At 44.3% G+C, this 23,632-nt stretch overlaps 1 protein-coding gene across 2 annotated transcripts in view; it reads right to left on the reverse strand.

Annotated features, from left to right (window-relative positions):
* GABBR2 (gamma-aminobutyric acid type B receptor subunit 2) overlaps positions 1-23,632 on the reverse strand; it is a 365,550-nt gene that overhangs the window by 156,705 nt on the left and 185,213 nt on the right. For both annotated transcript variants that reach the window (XM_079926892.1, XM_079926893.1), the window contains exons 5-6: positions 11,859-11,924; positions 2,226-2,426 (exon numbers count right to left, since the gene is read on the reverse strand). In XM_079926892.1, the coding sequence (XP_079783018.1) occupies positions 2,226-2,426; positions 11,859-11,924 (267 nt within the window). The remainder of the gene's footprint in view (positions 1-2,225; positions 2,427-11,858; positions 11,925-23,632) is intronic.

Below are 23,632 nucleotides of genomic sequence, written 5' to 3' on the forward strand. Positions count from 1 at the left end.
GATATTTTGTTCATCATGGATTTTTCCATTGAGGTCTTTGGCACCCCCTTAAATTTTGCCCTTAGTCCTGGCCCTGGAACTGTTAAGTTACAACTGGAGGGATGGGCCCTATAGGGACAAGGGATGGGGACCAGTGGGGAAAATTAGGGAACAAGTAGTGATTCCTGTGCTACTGGAAGGATCTGAGAGTCTGATGAGAGAGGCTGGTCTACATGACCTCTAGGAGAGTCCTCAACCCTCTGAGTCCAAGAGGCAAAGAGTTTCAGATTTCCCCGTGTAACTTCAATTATCTTTTGACCTCGAGATAATATAAGAAATGCTGCCTCTTGTCTCAAAGACTGCGGGACAGGGACTAGGTCGCCTGGAATTTCAGAAGCTGCCCCAAGCTGGGAGTCTGCCTGGCTCTGCTCTGATGGCACTGCTCCATCCTGGGAGGCCCAGGAGTGGGTGGCCCACACTGTGAGATGAAATGAACAGTCCCAGGAATAGCCCCAAGGTGTCCATTCATGGGCACAGTGATATGGGGGTGAGGTCAGCCTCCTCACCAGGCCCAAATTTAAAAATTTAAAATTAAAAAGGAAAGTCAGTGACCTGGGAGATGTTATCAAGTCAAAACATTTACTCTGAAAAAACACTGCAAAAAATGATCTTCCCAAAATGCATTCCTGTGCACATGCTCACATCTGTGCATGGCTCGCCCACCCCGGGCAGCATTCACGCTCCTTGGAACGACATTTGAGGCCCTTGGGGCGTCTCATGGCCCTTACCCCCACTTAGCTTCACAGATCTCATGTGTAATCATTTACATCTTTGGTCTTCCTTAAGTCTCTCATTTTAATTATTATACTGTCTGCCTGTACAGAATTTTAGTTTTTGTATTTTCCTCAAACTTTATACTATTTTTAAAGTTTAGGGTATCCCTGGACCCAAGTATCTTCTAATAAACTGTAAACTTCAACAACTTTAAAAATAATACCTACTGAAATAAAAATGAGTTGTTTCTTCTCATTAGTCAGCATCTCCAAAAACTTCATATTGTCATTGATTTTGGTATGAAAATATTTCTTTCAACATTTTCTACCCAAAGTGTTTTTCCAGGATCTCTCAGGTGTCACGTGATCTACAGAGCTGCTTATAAAATGTGTCCTAATGATTTGCCCTTTTTGGACAAATCAATAAATCATTCTTGTAGTGTTGGCTCTGACTGAGATTAAATAATGGATAAAAATAATATATATATTTTTTACTTTACTATGAAGTTGATCCTTTAAATGAAGTTGAAGGTTGGCAGAGAATTTAAAAATCTGAGATCAGAGGAGACAGAAAAGAATCATGTGCTCTGCTGTACTGAACTTTGGCTGGTGGTTAGAATTGAGAGATGGATGTTGCCATCTTCACTGGGACTGTCACCACCTGATTCTTGATAATGCTTTCACTGATAGAGAATAGTGTACTTTGGAAATACTTTTACATGCACCATACTACCTGTTCTTTCACAGCCCTATGAGATAAGCAGGCCAGGGGTTAGTCATCCCTAGTGGGAACATCCCTAGTGGAGGCCTGAGGACCTAAGCACCCTGCCAAGGTCTTCCTCCTAGTTATGACAGCACAAGATGTCAGGTGCCATGCCAACCACATTGCACAATCTGCCATTCAGCCCACCTTTTGACCCCGGAGGAAGATATTTTCACCACCACTCTACAGATGAAGAAACAGCGGCTCAGAGAACTCAAGCTCAAGGTCACACAGCTGGTAAGTGGCAAAACTGGGGTTTGGACCAATCTTTCTGGTCTTTAGTACATGTTTCCCCAAGTCTACTTGTGGGGTAGTTCGTCTCCTCCAGGCTGACAGGAGCATCAGTGAGACTGAGAAATGACATTCCAGGTCAGAGGGGCACAGGATGAAATGGTGGCCTCGTCTGAAAGTCAGTGCCTGCAGTTGGTCCCATACTAGTCACGACTCCACCCCTTACGCATACACTATGTTACGTGCTTACAAAGCACCCTTACCTCATTTGATTCCCACAATTCCCTAGAAGGCCATGCAGTAGCGAGCTGGATCTCCTCATTTAACAGATAAGCGAGGCTCAGAGAGGTCACATGCTTTGCTCAAAATCACACAGCAAAGGCCAGAACAAGATCTAGGTGCTTTTTGCCAACATCATTGGACAGCATGATTAAAGGAGATGGGCTTGGGGGCTGAAATGAGCTGGCCAAGGCACCAACCTTTCCTGAGATGGTCTTGATCTGCTTGGAGCTCAGAGGCTCGAAGTCCACGCCGATGTAGCCCTCCATGGCAGCAAGCAGATTCTTCCGGAGACAACGGGATGAGTTGGCTTCTGTGTGCACCTGCTCCCACCAGGAAGGCTCATACCAGCCCGGGATGATCCATTGGTATTTGCTACCGTACATATTCTCCTCATATGCCTGCAACAGATGGGTTGACCATGAAGGCACCAAGAGACAAACATTTGTTCAAAGCTTTGTACCCTGTGGGAAAGGTGGAGGGGACTCAGGGTTCCTCGTACTAGAGGATTTGTTAATTTTTCTATTACTTGCTTGGTCTCCTCCTCATTATCTCTCAAGGGATATAAGGTAGTTTATAGGAAACATGTATATTAAAATAATAAAATACTGAATAAAATAAAAACATAAGTGCCTGGGAAAATATAGATTATAATATGCTTATTGGAGGTAAAGGGAACAGAACGTAGACAAGTCCACCAAAGGTTCCAACACTATAGATATAAGCTACATATTTCACCACAAACTTCCTGGCAGCCCAAGAGAAAAGGGCAACAATATTAATTGCATAGCTCTTATTTTCAGTAAGGAGAAAACATACGAGTTCTTCAGGGACACAAAATGTTTTCTAGGCTTTAATCCCTAAACAAAATGCCTCATATGGAGGTCACTGTCAAATTAGCTAGCATGGTATCAACACCACCCCTACAACAAACAGATTTCATAAGGCTATTTTTGTATAGATCTTTACTAAAAGCTGAGATCATAACCTTAAAATATAATCCAGGGCGGAGCAATTTTGCAAGGGGCCAAGAAAATTTAATGTAAGCATACAACTTATATAAGATGTCACTTGGCAAACTGAACATCTCTCTAAATCTTTACCCAAAGCATGGTGTACATAAATCCAGATCCTAAAAAAAAGTCCCTTATATTTATATACTTTACACGCATCTTATTTGTCATTCATGTCCACCCTTTGAGATGGTCTAGGCAGAGTTTATTATCCTCATTTTAGAGATGAGGAAACTGGAAACCAGAGAGGGAAAGTCACTTTTCCAAGGTCCACAGTCTGGAACCTAGGTCTGCCTACTCTTACGCTGCAAAGCCACACTGCCTGCCTCCCATTTAAACAAAAAGTTGTCAGACTGTTCTAATATACCCCCATTTGGCTTTAATTCTTACTGTGATGATTTTTTTATCTGGAAAAGCATGCTTTTTGATAGCTTAGATGCACCCAGAAAATCCCAATTTGTAGGTATGTCACATTCCATCAGAGTTGGGTCCAGAATGGAGTAGAGCTCACATTCCTATCAGTAATCAAAACACCCAGAAGTGACTACAGAGAGCAGTGGTGTATGTAAATGCTCTCTGCGCACTGTGATGAACTGTATACATTAAAAAATGTGAACCTTAAACGATCCAGCAATTTGTTCCTAGGGAGCCACCTATGTTAGGAGGACACGTTGGGAAACAATTCATGTCACACTCCTTTATGTTCCTTGGCTTAGAACAGAGACAGCATAGAGGCCAGGAGGGTGTGGAGAAAGAAGCCTGCAACATTGCTCTGGATGCCAGGGACATTTTGGCTGCCCTCCACTTAGGCTCCAGCATGCTAATCGACGGTCTGCCCAGAAAGGGTGGGCCAGAGCCCTTTATATTTGTGTATATTAGAGAATAGTTACTGTTGAGTCTAAGAGTTAGAGGTGTGTTCCCTTCATTCCTACATCTGAGGAGGCAACTCTTCTAAGACTCTCTCAACACCTGAAAAAGCCCAGCCTGCAGTGTGGAGCATCTCACTGGGGTAAGTGTGAATTAGAATATTTGTTCCTTAGCTTAAGCTCAGATTCCATCTCTATGGCCTCTGTCCATTGATTCAGTGAAGCCACCGGAGATTAAACTGAAATTGTTTCATAAGAGAGCCCTTCAACTATCTCAAGGTAATGATCACATCACCTCTTCTCTAGACTCCTCTAATGATATGGGACTTTCACCTCTCTCATTCTAGACACTGTATTTCTCATAATGCAGCCTCAGATCATAGTCATTTTTTCCACCAACTACATTGTAATGCTGCCCCAATCAAAACTGTTGTAGAAAAAACACAGAGAGCCTTAATATTACAATTATATAACAAAACCCCAGTTCAACAAAACTGGCTGGGGGCTAGACCTTTGAACAAAAGCGTCATCCCAATGACCCCAGGTCATTTAATCAATGGCAGAACCTGTGAGACTTCACAACTCTCATCTTTCACTGGCAGGGAGGAACTCACATATATTGAGCCCCTATTATGTGCTAGGCCATTTATATACATTATCTTATTTTATTCTCACAACAACCCTATGAGTTATGTGCTATTTATCTCTATCTTATAGATGAAGACATTGAGGCTCAGAGATTGAGGAATTTGCTCAAACACATTCAGCTAAGTCAAGAGGACAAGATTCAAAGCCTGTTTTTTTAAGTTTCTCTCTTTTCTTAGCAAAACAAACAAAGTAAAACTTTCTGGAAGCTTTCTCAGTCTTAAAAGGTTGAGGCAAGGTAGCGCCACTTATTACGAATGTATGGTAAGTAAGCGTCAACAGATACTTAGTGAGGACATGAGGAGGTCTTCTGATCAGATGCAAAGGCAGATTTGCATTATTCTCTGAGACCAAAGACTGTGTGATAATTTAGAGGCAGCATGGAGCAGGAAGTCAGGAGCCTCCCAGTGATCTGCTGTGATAGCTGTCTGACCTGCCATTGTTCTGTTAGGTGTTCCTTGTGAGTGAATTTTCCAGAAAACAGAAGTTCAGTCCATTTGAATGACAACACGTTTTGTTTACAATATTAGTCAATTTTGATGAAGATAAAATTTTTTCTACTGATTTTTTTGAAAAAAAAAAAGAAAAAAGACTATAGTCAAGTGGCACTAGATTCTCTGCCACATACCAGCTGGGTAACTCTGGCACACAACTCCTTGGACCTTGCTTTTCTCATCTATAGCCTGTGGAAAGCAAAGCCCATCTCACTGGGTTGGTGTAGGAATTAAATGAGGTAATATATGAACAAAAAAACAACCTAATCAAAAAATGGGCAGAAGATCTAAATAGACATTTCTGCAAAGAAGACATACAGCTGGCCAATAGACACATGAAAAGATGCTCAACATCGCTAATTATTAGAGAAATGAAAATCAAAATTACAGTGAGATATCACCTCACACTGGTTAGAATGGCCATCATTAAAAAGTCTAGAAATAGGGCTTCCCTGGTGGCGCAGTGGTTGAGAGTCCACCTGCCGATGCAGGGGACGCGGGTTCATGCCCCGGTCCGGGAAGATCCCACATGCCACGGAGCAGCTGGGCCCGTGAGCCATGGCCGCTGAGCCTGCGCGTCCGGAGCCTGTGCTCCACAATGGGAGAGGCCACAACAGTGAGAGGCCCACGTACCGCAAAAAAAAAAAAAAAAAAAAGTCTAGAAATAATAAATGCTGGAGAGGGTGTGGAGAAAATGGAACCCTCCTACACTGTTGGTGGGAATGTAAATTGGTGCAGCCACTATGGAGAACAGTATGGAGGTTCCTTAAGAAACTAAAAATAGAGTTGCCATATGATCCTGCAATCCCACTCCTGGGCATATATCTGGAGAAAAATCTAATTCGAAAAGATACATGCATCCCTGTGTTCACAGCAGCACTATTTACAATAGCCAAGACATGGAAGCAACCTAAATGTCCATCGACAGATGAATGGATAAAGAAGAAGTGATACATATATACAGTGGAATACTGCTCAGCCATAAAAAAGAATGAAATAATGCCATTTGCAGCAACATGGATGGACCTAGAGATTATCATACTAAGTGAAATAAGTCAGACAAAGACAAATACTATGATATCATTTATATGTGGAATCTGAAACATGACACAAATGAACTTATTTACAAAACAGAAACAGACTCACAGACATAGAAAATAAACTTATGGTGTCCAAAGGGGAAAGGGGGGGAGGGATAAATTAGGAGTTTGGGATTAGAAGATATCAATTACTATATATAAAATAGATAAACAACAAGATCCTACTGTATGGCACAGGGAACTATATTCAATATCCTGTAATAAACCACAATGGAAAAGAATATGAAAAAGAATATATATCTGAATCACTTTTCTGTACACCAGAAAGTAACACAAGTTTGTAAATCAACTATACTTCAATAAAAAAGAAATAATAAATGAGGTAATATGTGTACCATACCTGGCCAACACTACGTGCGGGAACATTGTGGCTGCTCCTTCTCATGCCACTCTCTTTTCCAGAACTCATGGCTTTATTCTGAAAATTAGCCACTCCTATGGGCCATGCACAGTGATACTTTTGGGCATGGCCCAAACACCAAATGGCCCCAGACTATTGTTCTTGGAGTTTCTGATCTACTTTTTTTTTTTTTTTTTTTTTGGTACGTGGGCCTCTCACTATTGTGGCCTCTCCCGTTGCAGAGCACAGGCTCCGGACGCACAGGCTCAGTGGCCATGGCTCACGGGCCCAGCCGCTCCGCGGCATGTGGGATCTTCCCGGACGGGGGCATGAATCCGTGTCCCCTGCATCGGCAGGCGGACTCTCAACCACTGCGCCACCAGGGAAGCCCTCTGATCTACTTTTGATGGCTTTGTCTCCTTTCTAGTTGTCAGGTCTAGGCTGTCACTTTCACTGTCATGAAATCCCTCTCCTTACTCTGAATTTGCTGCTTTTAAACTGCTATGGAAAGCAGGGAGTGTTAAACATACGTGCCGAAAAAAGTACACAGCACAGGCTTTGAGTGAGGGTCTAAAAGGCTCTCCTACAAGGGAGGTAGACTGGGCTTAAATATAGCATACAGTGTCTAAAGCAACTGCAGAGAGGCCTCTGGGCCTCCATTCTGGTATTCTCACGTTCAGAAGGGCTGAGATTGTTGGACATGTGAGCCTTAAGAAGCTGCTGGTATCTTTGTCTGTCTCCTTTGCCAAATAGGGAGCTCCTGGAGGGTGGTGTCTGCTCTTTCCAGGATCCCCAGTGCTTAGCACAGTGCCTGGTGTAAGAGGGCACCCAATAAATGGTTGTAGAGTGACTGACTGAACACATTTTCAGTTTACTTGGTCACCTTGGTTTTCATTGTTTTTGTCTCTAGTAGGAATGTGGTCTCAGGACCTGTGGCCACCAAATGGGCCCTACCAGGTGATGATGGGCAGTCTTGAGCTCATGTTCTTCAGTCCCATGAACGACTTTGTTCTCATTAGCTGCAGACAGGTAGCCATGATGTAATTTAAAAATCCAATTTCCTCTTTTTATTGTTTCCTTTTGCCTCCTCACTTTCTCAGGCAAGAAGGATATTTCCCTTTTATAGGCATTTCATAACCATAATAGTAATAAATCCTCACATCAGTAAAGCAGTTAACAGTTGGGATCACAGTCACCCTTCGGTGGCCTGTTTAAGCCTCTCGACAATCCTATGAGGCCAATAAGACAGGGGTTGTCGCTTCCATTTTAGAGGTGAGGCAGCCGGGGGCTGGAGTTGTAAAGTGGCCTGCTTGAGGTCACACAGCTGGCAGAACTAAAACCAGAACCCAGGTTAGAGTGCTTGAGAATTTAGAATAGACCACCAAGGAGGGAGGAGAAGACAAAAGCGACAGGCCACGCTCGTCCTTTGCTGGAACTGAAATGAACATTTTGCCACAGGGCTATAAATAGTCCTTGCATTTGCTAGAGACTACTCTCCCCTTGGGTGGCAGGTCCAATCTCAAGAACATGCAGGGGCTTCCCTGGTGGCGCAGTGGCTGAGAGTCTGCCTGCCGATGCAGGGGACACGGGTTCGTGCCCCCGTCCGGGAATATCCCACATGCCGCGGAGCGGCTGGGCCCGTGAGCCATGGCCGCTGAGCCTGCGCGTCCAGAGCCTGTGCTCCGCAACGGGAGAGGCCACAACAGTGAGAGGCCCACGTACTGCGAAAAAACCAAAACCAAAACCAAAACCAAAAAGAACATGCAGCAACACGCTGCAAAGTTTGCATTGCAGCATTTGGATGGGAAAGATGCGGTTGTCTCCATCCCATTGTGCTCTGACCCTAACATGGGTGGAGAGGTTCTCTCCCAGGGTCTCTGCTCCGAGCAGCCCCTCCCTCCATCACACGCCAGAGTTTTGATTCAGTGTGAGGACACTGAGAAGACTCTCCTCAGGACCTTCCAGGCCTGCCAGAAGAACTCCTTCCTAACCAGATAAGACTGACAGTCCTGACAGGCAGATCCATCTGATGGTCTGACACACGGAATAAACCCCCAACCAAAAACTTCTGAGAAACCACTCAGTGAATAAAGCAGCCAGCAAAGACTCTAAGAAAAAGTCCATCTGAAGATACCCAAAGTCCAAGAGGAAGAAGAAAGTGGGATGAAGAGGTGGGATGATGTCCCGTGCTGTGTAGAAGGCAAGCAGCCTGGGGCTTTGGGTCAAGAGGAAGACAGCCATGCCGTCTGTTCTGAAATAGAAACCATGCTGCTGGAAATGCCACTCAGAAAATAACCACAGTGCACAGCATGGAGGGAAATCACAGCCACGCCTCAGCTTAGGGTTTGGCTCAAATCAGAACAGGAGGGGACTTCCCTGGTGGTCCAGTGGGTAAGACTCTGTGCTCCCAATGCAGGGGGCCCAGGTTTGATTGCTGGTTGGGGAACTAGATCCCGGATGCATGCCGCACCTAAGAAGTCCACATGCCACAACTAAGAGCCTGCATGCTGCAACTAAAAGAAGATCCCTCCTGCTGCAACTAAAAGATCCTCCGTGCTGCAACTAAGACCCAGTGAAGCCAAGATAAATAAAGAAATAAATACTAAAAACAAATGAAAAAAATAGGAGGTCTGTCTGCATTTTGTGCAAACAGGAGATGGCCAGTGCTCAGTGTGGCAACTTCACAGATCATTTTTATTAATTTACTTTTCCTTAATTGATCGACAATCATCCACCATGTGCCAGCTATTTGCAAGGTCTTGGGGATATGTAGGGGGCTTCCCTGGTGGCGCAGTGGTTGAGAATCTGCCTGCTAATGCAGGGGACACAGGTTTGAGCCCTGGTCTGGGAGGATCCCACATGCCGCGGAGCAACTAGGCCTGTGAGCCACAACTACTGAGCCTGCGCGTCTGGAGCCTGTGCTCTGCAACAAGAGAGGCCGCAATAGTGAGAGGCCCGCACACCACGATGAAGAGTGGCCCCGGCTTGCCACAACTAGAGAAAGCCCTCGCACAGAAACGAAGACCCAACACAGCCAAAAATCAATAAATAAACAAATTTGGGTTTTTTTTAAAAAAAAAAAAAACCAAAAAACCCAGCTTCTTCTCTAAAAAGTTATGTCTTCTAATTGGAGCATTATTTTCCTTTTCTAAACGGGCCATTTCTGGACCTTAGATGGTAACATGCAAAGTATTATGACTTTTGAAATAAAATGTATTAAATCAATTTGCTCCATTTTTTTTCAATTTTTCTCATGTTCCTCCTTAGATTTTCATATGGAAATACTCCTTAATTACCCTTAACTGAGACACAGGATGCTTAACACAATCTAGGAAAGTCCATCAGTTAGTAAATTCGTCAGCCCAATGGTGGTCCATTCCATCCTCAGAGACCTTACATAAACAAATAAAAAAAGGTTGCTGACATTTGCAGAGGGCTCACTGTACGTCAGCCACTATGCAAGGTGTTTTTGCTCATTTAAGCTCCACAACAATCCTATGAGACAGGTGTTATTATTATCCTCACTTTACAGATGAGAAAACTGAGGTTCAGAAAGTGTCAACAAGCCCAAATTCAGTTATTAAGCTGCAGACCAGTAGTTCAAGCCCAAGCAGACTGACTCCTGAGCACTAAGCTTCACGCAGCGTCCCCTGAAATGTCAGCCTATAGCTTCTCCTTCCTCCCTGCTATTTTGAAAGGTGATCAGGCAGTTCCCACTTTGCTCCTGGGCCTTCATGAGGAAATATCCCTGGGTGACTATGGTTTCCGGTCGCTGCTCTCTCCTTACTCCTGGGCTCTTTTCAGTTTCTGCATCTCTCCTGAAATGGGGCACCAGGAGCTGAGCAGGATACCCCAGGTGGGGTCTCTCCAGCAGAGAGCAGAGGGACGACCCGCCCTAGTTGTGGACGTGCAGCCTAAGGTCACCTCGGCTCCCTGGAAGCTGTGCTCACACTGGTTACTCACGGTAACCTTGAGGTCAACTGAGACTCCAAAGTCTCTTTTGTTCTAAACGTACAGTACTCCTCAGCTATACCTCTATCATCTTGGACATAGGCAGCCCAATTTGTTCTAATATAACCTTATATTGGGACTATTAGATTTAGTCTTCCTGGATTCAATTAAACATTCCAGCTTGTTAAGGTTCTTTACACCCTGGCTATCTTCCAACATATTTCACAACTTCTAAAATTCCTATACGCCTATTTTTATAATCTCATCCAAGTTACTGAAAAAAGGTCAAAGAAAACAGAGGCCTGTGGCTCATCACTAGAGACCGCACCTAGAATAACCTCAGTCTAAGAGGAGGAGCTTATTGGGTAGACAATTCATGTAACTAGGCTCTCATTCTGTTGATTTCTCTCCTGACCCTGAGGTGGAGGAGGGTGAGCCAGGGCATCAGAATGGAAAGACATAGTCCCTGTGTTAGAACTCTTACATATGCTCAGGTTAGAATATCATGTGGAGAGGGCTTCCCTGGTGGCGCAGTGGTTGAGAGTCCACCTGCTGATGCAGCGGACATGGGTTCGTGCCCCGGTCCGGGAAGATCCCACATGCCGCGGAGTGGCTAGGCCTGTGAGCCATGGCCACTGAGCCTGCGCGTCCCGAGCCTGTGCTCCGCAACAGGAGAGGCCACAACAGTGAGAGGCCCACGTACCGCAAAAAAAAAAAAAAAAAAAAAAAAGAATATCATGTGGAGAAAAGAGGATTTGACTGGGAATCAGGTGAATGGGGATGGAGCCCGGTTCTGCCATAAAACAACCCTTGGACAAGCTTCTCCACCTCTCTAGGCTTCTAGCTCCTTATCTGTAACAAGGGTACAATAGTAGGGTACAATAAAGCAAGGGTAACAATAGTAGCTTCACATGGTTATTGGAAAGATTAAGTGAGATAAGGTTTAAGAATATACTTTGTCACCTATCACACACCAGACAATTAAAAGGATTCAGTGGTAGATACTGAACAGTTGACGGTCTGTGCTAAACCTGAGTCTCTGAGCCCTGCTTACAGGGCAGGAAGGGGTCTGAGGCCTCCCGGTCTCGCCCTGGAATCTGGTGTCTCCCTCTGTGTGGTGCACACAGCACTGCTCCATTAAGCAAGGCTGGGTGGAGGAGACTTAAAACTAGCTGGCAGCGCTGAAGCAATGGTAAGACAGTGGGTTTGGTAAACTGAGGTTCCTGGTTCCTCCTACAACTGCACTGTTCTGAGTCCTGGGGTTTTAGCTCCACGGAAAGATGAAAGAGCAGTGAGAATAACACTTCTGCTTCCAACACCCCAGACTCCGGTCCACTCAAGGACCAGGCAGTGACACTGAGTGCAAGAAAACGCTTCATGAACCTCCCCAAAGACATCCATGACACAACCAAAGTGTTACTTACACAACAGAACACTTTTGCTGCCATATTCTGGTCAAACTGGCCAAGGATGATCCGCACGTCGTTGCCCTGTGGACAGAAGGACACGATGTGAAGGTGAGCGTGTGATCGGCACAGCCCAGAGGGCTCGAGGCAGCGGGCAGGGATCATTCACATGCCCCAGGCTCCCCAGCAAGAGCTCTGCCTGAGGGGGTGGGCAGGGCAAAACCTCACCCCCCAGCCCAGCCGAGCCTGGATCTATGGCTCTCTCTGGGCCCAGCTTTCCCTCAGCTACTGCTGTTGGCCCTGCGTGGTCTCGTGGGTAAACCCTGGGGCTGGAGGCTAAAGGCTCTGAGGAGCCTCATTGTCTCCCCTGCTCTCCTCCAACAAGGGCAGGCAAACGCTCCGGGGCACTGAGACAGCGTCTGCTCTCCGTCCTCACTCTACACATAGGGAAACTGAGGCCAGAGGAGAGAAAGTAACTTCTAAGGTCCCCAGGGGAGTTGGCAGCGGAAACAGGTTTCCAGCCAACACCCCCTCCCCCTCTAGTATTCTAGACTTTTCCACCTTTCTCGAGTCCACAGAGCTTCCCAATTAAGAAGTTTCAGAGTCTCTTTGAGTTCTCAGCTTTGTTCAAATCTCAGCTCCACTTGGGTGGCCTCAAGTGGCTCCTTTTCCCATCTTAGCCTCAATTTCCTCATCTGCAAAATGCAGATAATGGCAGTACTTAGAGGGCTGCTGAGAGGACTAAATGAGATAATCCTCATAGAGTGCTTAACATAGTTCCTGGCACAGAGTAAACACCCAGCTAGAATTAGTGTCTTATAACCTTCTCCCAACCTATTCTTCTCCCTTTATTTCAAAGGAAAATCTATATTCAAAAGCTCTATAAATGGTTACTTATTATCTTAATATCTCAATATGGTTAATAGGTATATATTGTACCATGGGTCCTATCACTCATTTATTCATTCAACAAACATTTACTGAGTGTCTGCTTGAGGCTCCCTCCTGGGTCAGGGTAAGGGGTTCTCGGTTGCTTTCTAGGGGAAGGGACCCTGCCCTGCCCCCATATAGAACAGGCAGAAGGAGGATGTACAGGTAGCCTCCAGGAAACCAGCCAGGCCCCGGCCCACACGCTTGCTCCATCCCAGTCCTGCCCTCCGCACTGACACTCAGCCCTGCAGGTGATGTTACCTTGCTGCCATTTACCCCGTCCTTTCCAGCAAGCCTCAAAGCTCTTTGATGCATAAAGAAGAGAAACATCCCTTTAAAGATCAGTTTTTAGCATCTTTCAAAATTGGAAAGTGCTGACTGGGAGGCCATTTTACTCATCATGTACTTTAGCAAAATAAAAAAGACTTGGATTCTAAAATCACCCTTCGTTTGCAAGCAAGAATGGAAAGAAGAAAAAAAATTTTCCTCTGAAAGGACTTTAAAAGATCATTAACAGAGCAGTTGAAGGAAGGCAAGCCTTTGTCATCACCATGGCTGCAATGCTATAGAAAGTTCTAAGCTGCTTCTGTTCTGTGGCCATACTCCCGGGCACACTCCAGGGTCTTTCTGCTTGTTTGTTGAATTTTTTATAGCATTTCTTGCTGCTAACAGTATTCACCTACCCATATCCATCCATCCATCCATCCATCCATCCAGCAAACATTTATGGAGCATCTACTTTGTGCCAAGCCCTGTGTTGCTAAACACGGTATAGTAGAAACAGCTTATTGGATTTTGGAGTCAGAGAGACCTGGGTTCACATCCCAGCTCCGGCACTGACCAGCTACATGACCCTGGGTCTTAATGTCCTGGAGCCTCAATCTCCTCATCTCTGAAATGGGGATAATATTCCCTGCCTGACCCAGTGGTTGTAGGATTCATGGTAATGAAACCCACCCACTGGCTTCCATGGTGCTCTCTCCTGGCTCCCTCCTGCCTCCTGGTCATTCCTGCTCAGACTCTCAATCAGCTCCTCGTCTTTCTGCCCATCCCTAATGCTGGTGTTCCATACAGTTCTGCCCTCATCACTCTCCCTGGGCAATCTCATTCATGACCCCAGCCACAACTCCCCTCTGAGCATTGTGGACTCCCAAGTCTCTCTCCCCAGCCCAGACTTTTCTCCAGTTGCCCCCTGGACACCTCCACTTGGATTCTCTCAACATGCCCCAAGTTGAACTCCTCATCATTCCCAACATGCCTACTTCCTCCTCCTGTATTGTCCATCTCTAGAACAGAGTTGTCAACCTCCTACTCCCTAAGATCATAAACTTGGGAGCCATTCTAGATTCACTCCTCTCCTCATCTTAGCCATAACCATGGCCTGTTGGTTCTGTCTGCTCACTAGCTTCCTGAATCGCCCCCATGTCTCCAGCCCTATTGCCCTGGGTTTAGCCACCATCACTCCCTACGTGGTGAACCACTACAGCCTCCCAGCTGGATCCCTGCCTTTAGTCCTGCTCCATCCACCCAGTCTCCAGAAAGCACACAAGGGGATCATTCCAAGATTGAAATTTGATTATGTAAAATCTTTCCATGGCTCCTGGAGCTTTACAGATCAAACTCTGAGCTCCTTGGAACATTCCAAATTTTTTACCAACTCACTCCTGCTCATTTCTCTAATCACATTTTTTGCTACTCCTCCACAGCAGGGAGAATGAACTACCTGCAGTTCTCTTAAATGGTCTGCCATTCACTCCTTCATTCATTCACTCATTCATTCATTCACTTTCTCACTCTGTCCCCTTTCTTTCTTTCTACAAGTTCATTCATCCAGAATGCCATTCTCTCCCACCCTACACGCTGTGCCTGGAGAGCTGCTACTCCCCCTTCCTGCCTTAGCTCAGGCATTCCTACTCTGAGAAACCATCTCTGTCCCATTAGGCTTGGTGGTCATTTGCTCCTCTGTGGGCCCAGAGCACTCTGTGCTTCCCTCTATCATGGCCTGAGTCTACTTGTTTGTTTTCCCCATTGGACTGAGGATAACTTGATCCATCTCTGGGTCTCCAGCTCCCAGAACAAGGCATGACACATATATCAATAAATAGGTATTAAATGTGTGATTAAGTGAATGAATGCTGTGTGAAGCACAAGCACAATGCCTGGCCCACATTGGCTATTCAATATCTGCTGGTTATTATCATCAACTGCACTAATATCCTGCTAGCCTAGGGCCTAGGTACTGGTTGGGTTCACCATGTTCATTTCTTGAATGGACCGAGGGACTCGCATCTTCATGGTTGACCACCTGACCACCTGCTAACAGATAAATAAACAGCTCTGCCACTTGTGGACCATTTAGTGTCTCTGTTGCCATGACAACCAAGTTGCATTGACTACTTGGTTCTATGCTCCCAAACTTTTAGGACTGGATGGGGGCCCAAGGGATCGCTGATCTTGTTAACCCCTTCCCAGAGAGGCAAAAATCTTTCCCAAATCCAGCACAGCATCCCAAAACCAGCAATCTTGCCTTGGTGTCCCCTGACCATTAGAGGGTCCTGGAGAAAGAGCCTATCCGGGGCCAGGTTATGCCTGATGCAGGAAGCTATTCACACCCACTCTGACTCTAGACAGTGAGTAAGAAGGGCAAGATGCTGCAAAGCCTGGGAGAAAAGAGGACGAGCCAGCACTCAGTGCAGGTGGAGCCTGGATCCCAGGGTAGGGAGAGGATAATGGGAAATATGACTGGACTGGGATCCTTAGGGGGCCCATGAGAGCAGCATAAAGAGTTGAAGGTGCTTCTCAAAATGGGATATGTGTACTCCCAGGGCAGAGGAGTTCTCCTGAGAGTATGAAAAGTGCGGATATGCCTGGTTCTTCTTTCTGGAGTAGCAATTTATTGGAAGATTCAGGGGTGAAGGGAAACATTTTGGATCGGGGGAATCTTAAAAGTTTTTAACACACCCACACTCTCACAAAAGTTCCAGAATCACACTTTTCAATGTTGCATAACTTGTATGTTTTCCTTAAAATCCAGAGAGAGGAAAGAGATTTTGTGTTGGCAGTGGACCCTGCTTCTGGCCAAGCCCACCCACCTCCCTACCAGGGGTATCAGTGCACTCTCCTCTATGGCTGAAAGGGCTTTGGGGCAGTTGAAGGACTGCCAGGGGTAGGGGAGGACAGCCATGACCATCTCTAAGGATGACAGTGCAGAATGGTGCTGTGATGTTAGAGCTGGAACGTGGCAGAGGGCAGGGTCTCAAAAAGCCCTGCCATGGACTCTTGGCTCTGCAGGGGGCCGCCTGGAGTGAAAGTAGATGTCCCGAGATCAGACAAATGACAGCTTCTTCTTAGAGGGCTAGATCTAAGGTAATGGATGGTAGCAGAGACCTATGTTCACACCCTCAACAGGCCACACCCATGGGGGGCAAAAATGGAAGGGAACAGCCATGGGGCAGGAGGCCTGGGGAGGGGTACTCAGTCCAAACCCTGGGTGGATTTCCCTTCCTCTTCCCTGGCCCCTCTCATCTGTTGTCTAGGACCTCTTTGTCTCTGGGGCCCTTAAAGGGAGCTAAAATCTCACATATAAAAAATGACACTTAAGAAGGATGACTCAATTCAAAGCACTACTGTATAAACCCCCACTTTACACGGGATCCTAGCAGAGTCAAAATAAATGACAGCTCCCGAGCTCTTTCTAGCCACTGCCCTAGGAGGTACGTGCTATAATTATGCTCACTCTGGATAGTTTCATGAGCAAACTGAGGCCCAAAGACTTAAGCAACTTTCCTAGGCACAGCAGACACTGTTGGTCCTGCTGGATCCCCTCCTCGGGGCTAGTGCACCCAACCCAGCTGCAGCGATGGTGGGCTGCCACCAGCTCCCTCCCTTCTCTGGAGAACTTCCCTCAGCCAAGGGGAGCTTCCTGGCCCTAGAAGGCCATGTTGTGCCCCACATCCCATAGCAGCCAGTGACTGACTCACATGGGTAGAAAACTCCAGCCCCCTTGCTGAAAGGTGGGACCAGCTCTGTGGTGCAGACTGTGCTCCAGAGATGCGATGAGGCCAGGTTAAACCCATCTCCAGCCAAAAGGCATTCTGGCCTAGCTCCCCTCTTGCCTTATCCTGCTTCTCTCCCCTTCTCCTGAGCCCACTCTCAATAAATCTCTTTCACAAGAATCCCAGGCTCTGTTTCTAAGGAGTTCAACCTAAGACACCAGGTCACAGGGATAAGAAGTGGTGACTCTGGCCTCGACCCAATGTGGGTCTGGCCCCAGAGCCCAAGCATTTGACCACTCACTCCTATATATTACCTCCCACGCTGAGAAGGCCAACCCCACCAGGCCTGGGCTGCTGGGGCTCAGTACCGAGTCTGCAGCAATGACTCATGGAGAAAAGTCCTATGGATTTTGAGGTCAAAGGACCTGAGCAGCAAGTGTAACCCTGAGACATTAAGACAGCTGATGTGCATTTAAAAGAGCAGGAAAGCAGAAGGCAACCCATCTTGCTTCCCTGTGACAGCAGTGTGGGGTCCTGCTAGAAGATCAAGGTTGACCCTGACACTGACCTCCTGCCATCTCTGCATCTGTCTCAGCCTACGTTTAATAGCTTCCTGGTTTCCTACAGACGCACACTACCCCACTACCCCACTGGGCTGCTGAAAAATCAAATGAAACCATGTTCAACGTTGTAGAAAGGGGTAAGGTGCAATGAGCCCAAAGGTGGCTGAGCTATTAGAGGCCGGCCATGATGCAGGCTGGGAGGTGCCCCTGACCTGGAGCAGTGGGCACTGGTGAAGTGGCGAGAAGCCCAGGCCTGCTCCGACTCCCCCACTTTGGTCGTGAGACCTGGGGTAAGCCTGAGAGGGTTAGCAAAGATGTTTTCCAAAGTCCCTCTTGGCTCTGACAGACTGATTCCACACCCAGAATGAGTATTCTCTTTTATTTAGCTAAAATTAGTCTTTCTTAGACTTTTTTTTTCTTCTCCAGAAGTGTCCCTAAAAGCAGAGAAGCAGGAGACATATACTCTTAAGGACGGGAGTGAAAAACGGTACAGCCCATAGCAGCCCACTGGCAAAGCATGGCATTTCTTTAAAGTTTATTATTTTATCTTGAAAATTCATGTATATTTAGCCTTCCAATAACATATCTATGTTTATCTTAAGATAAAAATAATGCTTTTTCTTCCCATGTCTCTGAGCAAAACTGGCCTGCTGGGAAGATGCACTACATTTATCCTGTAGCTTTGCATCCCCTTGGGGTGCTGGTATGAACCTCAGGTTCAGGCAGTCAGGCTGGATTCCTGGCCCGTGGGGGGGCAGGTAATTCCCACTAGGACTTTCCCATGAAGCAAAGTGGGGAACAGTTCCCCTCAAGACCTATCTTTGTGGTCTTCCTGTAATAGAATAATGGCTCCCCAAAGATGTCCATGTTCTAATCCCTGGAACCTGTGAATATGCTGTGTGACATAGCAAGGGGGAATTAACATTGCAGATGGAATTAAGGTTGCTAATCAGCTGACTTATAAAATAGGGAGATTTTCCTGGAGTCTGAATCCTGAATGATGGCTTGGGGGCTGCTCCACAGAAGGCCAATAAAGCAACTGAAATTGACAGGGACAGAGTAAAGGGACAAAGCAAATGGTTAAATAGTTAATCCCACTAAGGGATCATAAGTAAAAGAAAAAAGTATGGGGGACCCCTGTAAGTGAATAATCACTCAAGGAAGCAGGCTTGCCTAGCAACAAAACCATGCAATAGAAGCATGAGACATGCCCCAAAACAATAAAACAATGGTGGAATGAGACCCACATCCTGCCCAGGGAGGTCAGTAAGTTAATGACTCCTAGGACATGCTCCTCTGTGCACACTAAAAACAAAAATATAGGCAATGTTGGACCAGAGTCTGGCTTGGCACAGCCATGTGGCTAACAGGGTCTGGGTGCTCCAGACGGGTGTCAGGCCTGTGCCTCTGAGGTGGGAGAGCCGAGTTCAGGACACTGGACCACCAGAGACCTCCCGGCTCCACATAATATCAAATGGCAAAAGCTCTCCCAGAGATCTCCATCTCAATGCCAAGACCCAGCTCCACTCAACGACCAGCAAGCTACAGTGCTGGACACCCCATGCCAAACAACTAGCAAGACAGGAACACAACACCACCCAGTAGCAGAGAGGCTGCCTAAAATCATAATAAGGTCACAGACACCCCAAAACACACCACCAGACGTGGTCCTGCCCACCAGAAAGACAAGATCCAGCCTCATCCACTAGAACACAGGCACCAGTCCCCTATACTAGAAAGCCTACACAACCCACTGAACCAACCTTAGCCACTGGGGGCAGACACCAAAAACAAAGGGAAATACGAACCTGCAGCCAGCGAAAAGGAGACCCCAAACACAGTAAGTTAAGCAAAATGAGAAGACAGAGAAACACACAGCAGATGAAGGAGCAAGACAAAAATCCACAAGACCAAACAAATGAAGAGGAAATAGGCAGTCTACCTGAAAAAGAATTCAGAGTAATGATAGTAAAGATGATCCAAAATTGTGGAAATAGCATGGAGAAAATACAAGAAATGTTTAACAAGGACCTAGAAGAACTAAAGAGCAAACAAACAATGATAACAACACAATAAATGAAATTAAAAATTCTCTAGAAGGAATCAATAGCAGAATAACTGAGGCAGAAGAACGGATAAGTGACCTGGAAGATAAAATAGTGGAAATAACTACCGTAGAGCTGAATAAAGAAAAAAGAAAGAAAAGAATTGAGGACAGTTTCAGAGACGTCTGGGACAACATTAAACGCACCAACATTAGAATTATAGGGGTCCCAGAAGGAGAAGAGAAAAAGAAAGGGACTGAGAAAATATCTGAAGACATTATACTTGAAAACTTCCCTAATATGGGAAAGGAAATAGTCAAGTCCAGGAAGCACAGAGAGTCCCTACAGGATAAAACAAGGAGAAAACACCAAGACACATATTAATCAAACTATCAAAAATTAAATACAAAGAAAAAATATTAAAAGCAGCAAGGGAAAAACAACAAATAACATACAAGGGAATCCCCATAAGGTGAACAGCTGATCTTTCAGCAGAAACTTTGCAAGCCAGAAGGGAGTGGCAGGTCATATTTAAACTGATGAAGGGGAAAAATCTACAACCAAGATTACTCCACCCAGCAAGGATCTCATTCAGATTCACCGGAGAAATTAAAACCTTTACAGACAAGCAAAAGCTAAGAGAATTCAGCACCACCAAACCAGCTTTACAAATGCTAAAGGAACTTCTCTAGGCAGGAAACACAGGAGAAGGAAAAGACCTACAATAACAAACCCAAAACAATTAAGAAAATGGTAACAGGAACATACATTATCAATAACTACCTTAAATGTAAATGGATTAAATGCTCCAGCCAAAAGACATAGACTGGCGGAATGGATACAAAAACATGACCTGTATTCATGCTGCCTACAAGAGACCCACTTCAGACCTAGGGACACATACAGACTAAAAGTGAGGAGATGGAAAATGATATTCTATGGAAATGAAATCAAAACAATGCTGGAGTAGCAATTCTCATATCAGACAAAATAGACTTTAAAATAAAGACGATTACAAGAGACAAAGAAGGACACTACATAATGATCAAGGGATCAATCCAAGAAGAAGATAACAATTGTAAATATTTAGGCACCCAACATAGGAGCACCTAATACGTAAGGCAAATGGTAACAGCCATAAAAGAGGAAATCGACAGTAACACAATCACAGTAAGGGACTTTCACAACCCACTTTCACCAATGGACAGATCAACCAAAATGAAAATAAATAAGGAAACACAAGCTTTAAATGATACATTAAATAAGATGGACTTAATTGATATTTATAGGACATTCCATCCAAAACCAACAGAATACACCCTCTTCTCAAGTGCTCACAGAACATTCTCCAGGATAGATCATACCTTGGGACACAAATCAAGCCTTGGTAAATTTAAGAAAATTGAAATCGTAACACATATCTTTTGCAACCACAACCCTATGAGGCTAGATATCAATTACAGAAAAAAATCTGTAAAAAGTACAAACACATGGAGGCTAAACAACACACTACTAAATAACAAAGAGACCACTGAAGAAATCAAAGAGGAAATCAAAAAATACCTAGAAACAAATGACAATGAAAACACAATGACCCAAAACCTATGGGATGCAGCAAAAGCAGTTCTAACAGGGAAGTTTATAGCAATACAATCCTACCTCAAGAAACAAGAAACATCTCAAATAAACAACCTAAACTTACACCTAAAACAATTAGAGAAAGAAGAACAAAAAAACCCCAAACTTAGCAGAAGGAAAGAAAGCATAAAGATCAGATCAGAAATAAATGAAAAAGAAATGAAGGAAACAATAGCTAAGATCAGTAAAACTAAAAGCCGGTTCTTTGAGAGGAAAAAAACAATTGATAAACCACTAGGCAGACTCATCAAGAAAAAAAGGGAGAAGACTCAAATCTATAGAATTAGAAATGAAAAAGGAAAAGTAACAACTGACACTGCAGAAATACAAAGGATTGTGAGAGATTACTACAAGCAACTATATGCCAAAAAAATGGACAACCTGGAAGAAATGGACAAATTCTTAGAAAAGCACAACCTTCTGAGACTGAACCAGGAAGAAATAGAAAATATAAATAGACCAATCATAAGCACTGAAATTGAAACTGTGATTAAAAATCTTCCAACAAACAAAAGCCCAGGACTAGATGGCTTCACAGATGTATTCTATCAAACATTTAGAGAAGAGCTAGCACCCATCCTTCTCAAACTCTTCCAAAATATAGCAGAGCGAGGAACACTCCCAAACTCATTCTATGAGGCCACCATCACCCTCATACAAAACCATACAAAGATCACAAAGAAAGAAAACTACAGGCCAATATCACTGATGAACATAGAAGCAAAAATCCTCAACAAATACTAGCAAACAGAATCCAACAGCACATTAAAAGGATCGCACACCATGACTAAGTGTGGTTTATCTGAGGAATCCAAGGATTCTTCAATATATGCAAATCAATCAATGTGATACACCACATCAACAAATTAAAGGAGAAAAACCATATGATAATCTCAATAGATACAGAAAAAGCTTTCAACAAGATTCAATACCCATTTATGATAAAAACCCTCCAGAAAGTAGGCATAGAGGGAACTTACCTCAACATAGTAAAGGCTATATATGACCAACCCAGAGCCAAAATCTTTCTCAACGGTGAAAAACTGAAACCATTTCCTCTAAGATCAGGAACAAGACTAAGTTGTCCACTGTTACCACTCTTATTCAACATAGTTTTGGAAGTTTTAGCCACAGCAATCAGAGAAGAAAAAGAAATAAAAGGAATCCAAATCAGAAAAGAAGAAGTAAAGTTGTCACTGTTTGCAGATGACATGAGTCTATAAATAGAGAATCCTAAAGATGCTGCCAGAAAACTACTAGAGCTAATCAATGAATTTGGCAAAGTAGCAGGATACAAAATTAATGCACAGAAATCTCTTGCATTCCTATACACTAATGATGAAAAATCTGAATGAGAAATTAAGGAAACACTCCCATTTAGCACTGCAACAAAAAGAATAAAATACCTCGGAATAAACCTACCTAAGGAGACAAAAGACCTGTATGCAGAAAAGTATAAGACACTGATGAAAGAAATTAAAGATGATACAAACAGATGATACAAACAGAGAGATATACCATGTTCTTGGATTGGAAGAATCAACATTGTGAAAATGACTCTGCTAGCCAAAGCAATCTACAGATTCAATGCAATCCCTATGAAACTACCAATGGCATTTTTCTCAGAACTAGAATAAAAAATTTCACAATTTGTATGGAAACATAAAAGACCCCGAATAGCCAAAGCAATCTTGACAAAGAAAAATGGAGCTGGAGGAATCAGGCTCCTGGACTTCAGACTATACTACAAAGCTACAGTAATCTAAACAGTATGGTACTGGCACAAAAACAGAACTATAGATCTATGGAACAGGACAGAAAGCCCAGAGATAAACCCATGCACATATGGTCACCTTATTTTTGATAAAGGAGGCAAGAATATACAATGGAGAAAAGACAGCCTCTTCAATAAGTCGTGCTGGGAAAACTGGACAGCTACATGTAAAAGAATGAAATTAGAACACTCCCTAACATCATACAGAAAAATAAACTCAAAATGGGTTAAAGACCTAAATGTAAGGCCAGATACTATAAAACTCTTGGAGGAAAACATAGGCAGAACACTCTATGACATAAATCATGACACGATCCTTTTTGATCCACCTTCTAGAGAAATGGAAATAATAACAAAAATAAACGTATGGCACCTAATGAAACTTAAAAGCTTTTGCACAGCACAGGAAAACATAAACAAGACAAAAAGACAACCCTCAGAATGGGAGAAAATATTTGCAAATAAAGTAACTGACAAAGGATTAATCCCCCAAATTTACAAGCAGCTCATGCAGCTCAATATGAAAAAAACAAACAACCCAGTCCAAAAATGGGCAGAAGACCTAAATAGACATTTCTCCAAAGAAGATAAACAGACTGCCAACAAACACATGAAAGGATGCTCAACATCACTAATCATTAGAGAAATACAAATCAAAACTACTATGAGGTATCACCTCACACCAGTCAAAATGGCCATCATCAAAAAATCTACAAACAATAAATGCTGGAGAGGGTGTGGAGAAAAGAGAACCCTCTTGCACTGTTGGTGGGAATGTAAATTGATATAGCCACTATGGAGAACAGTATGAAGGTTCCTTAAAAAACTAAAAATAGAACTACCATAC

The sequence above is a fragment of the Stenella coeruleoalba genome (genome assembly GCF_951394435.1).
Source record: "Stenella coeruleoalba genome assembly, chromosome: 7".
NCBI classification, from domain to species: Eukaryota; Metazoa; Chordata; class Mammalia; order Artiodactyla; family Delphinidae; genus Stenella; species Stenella coeruleoalba.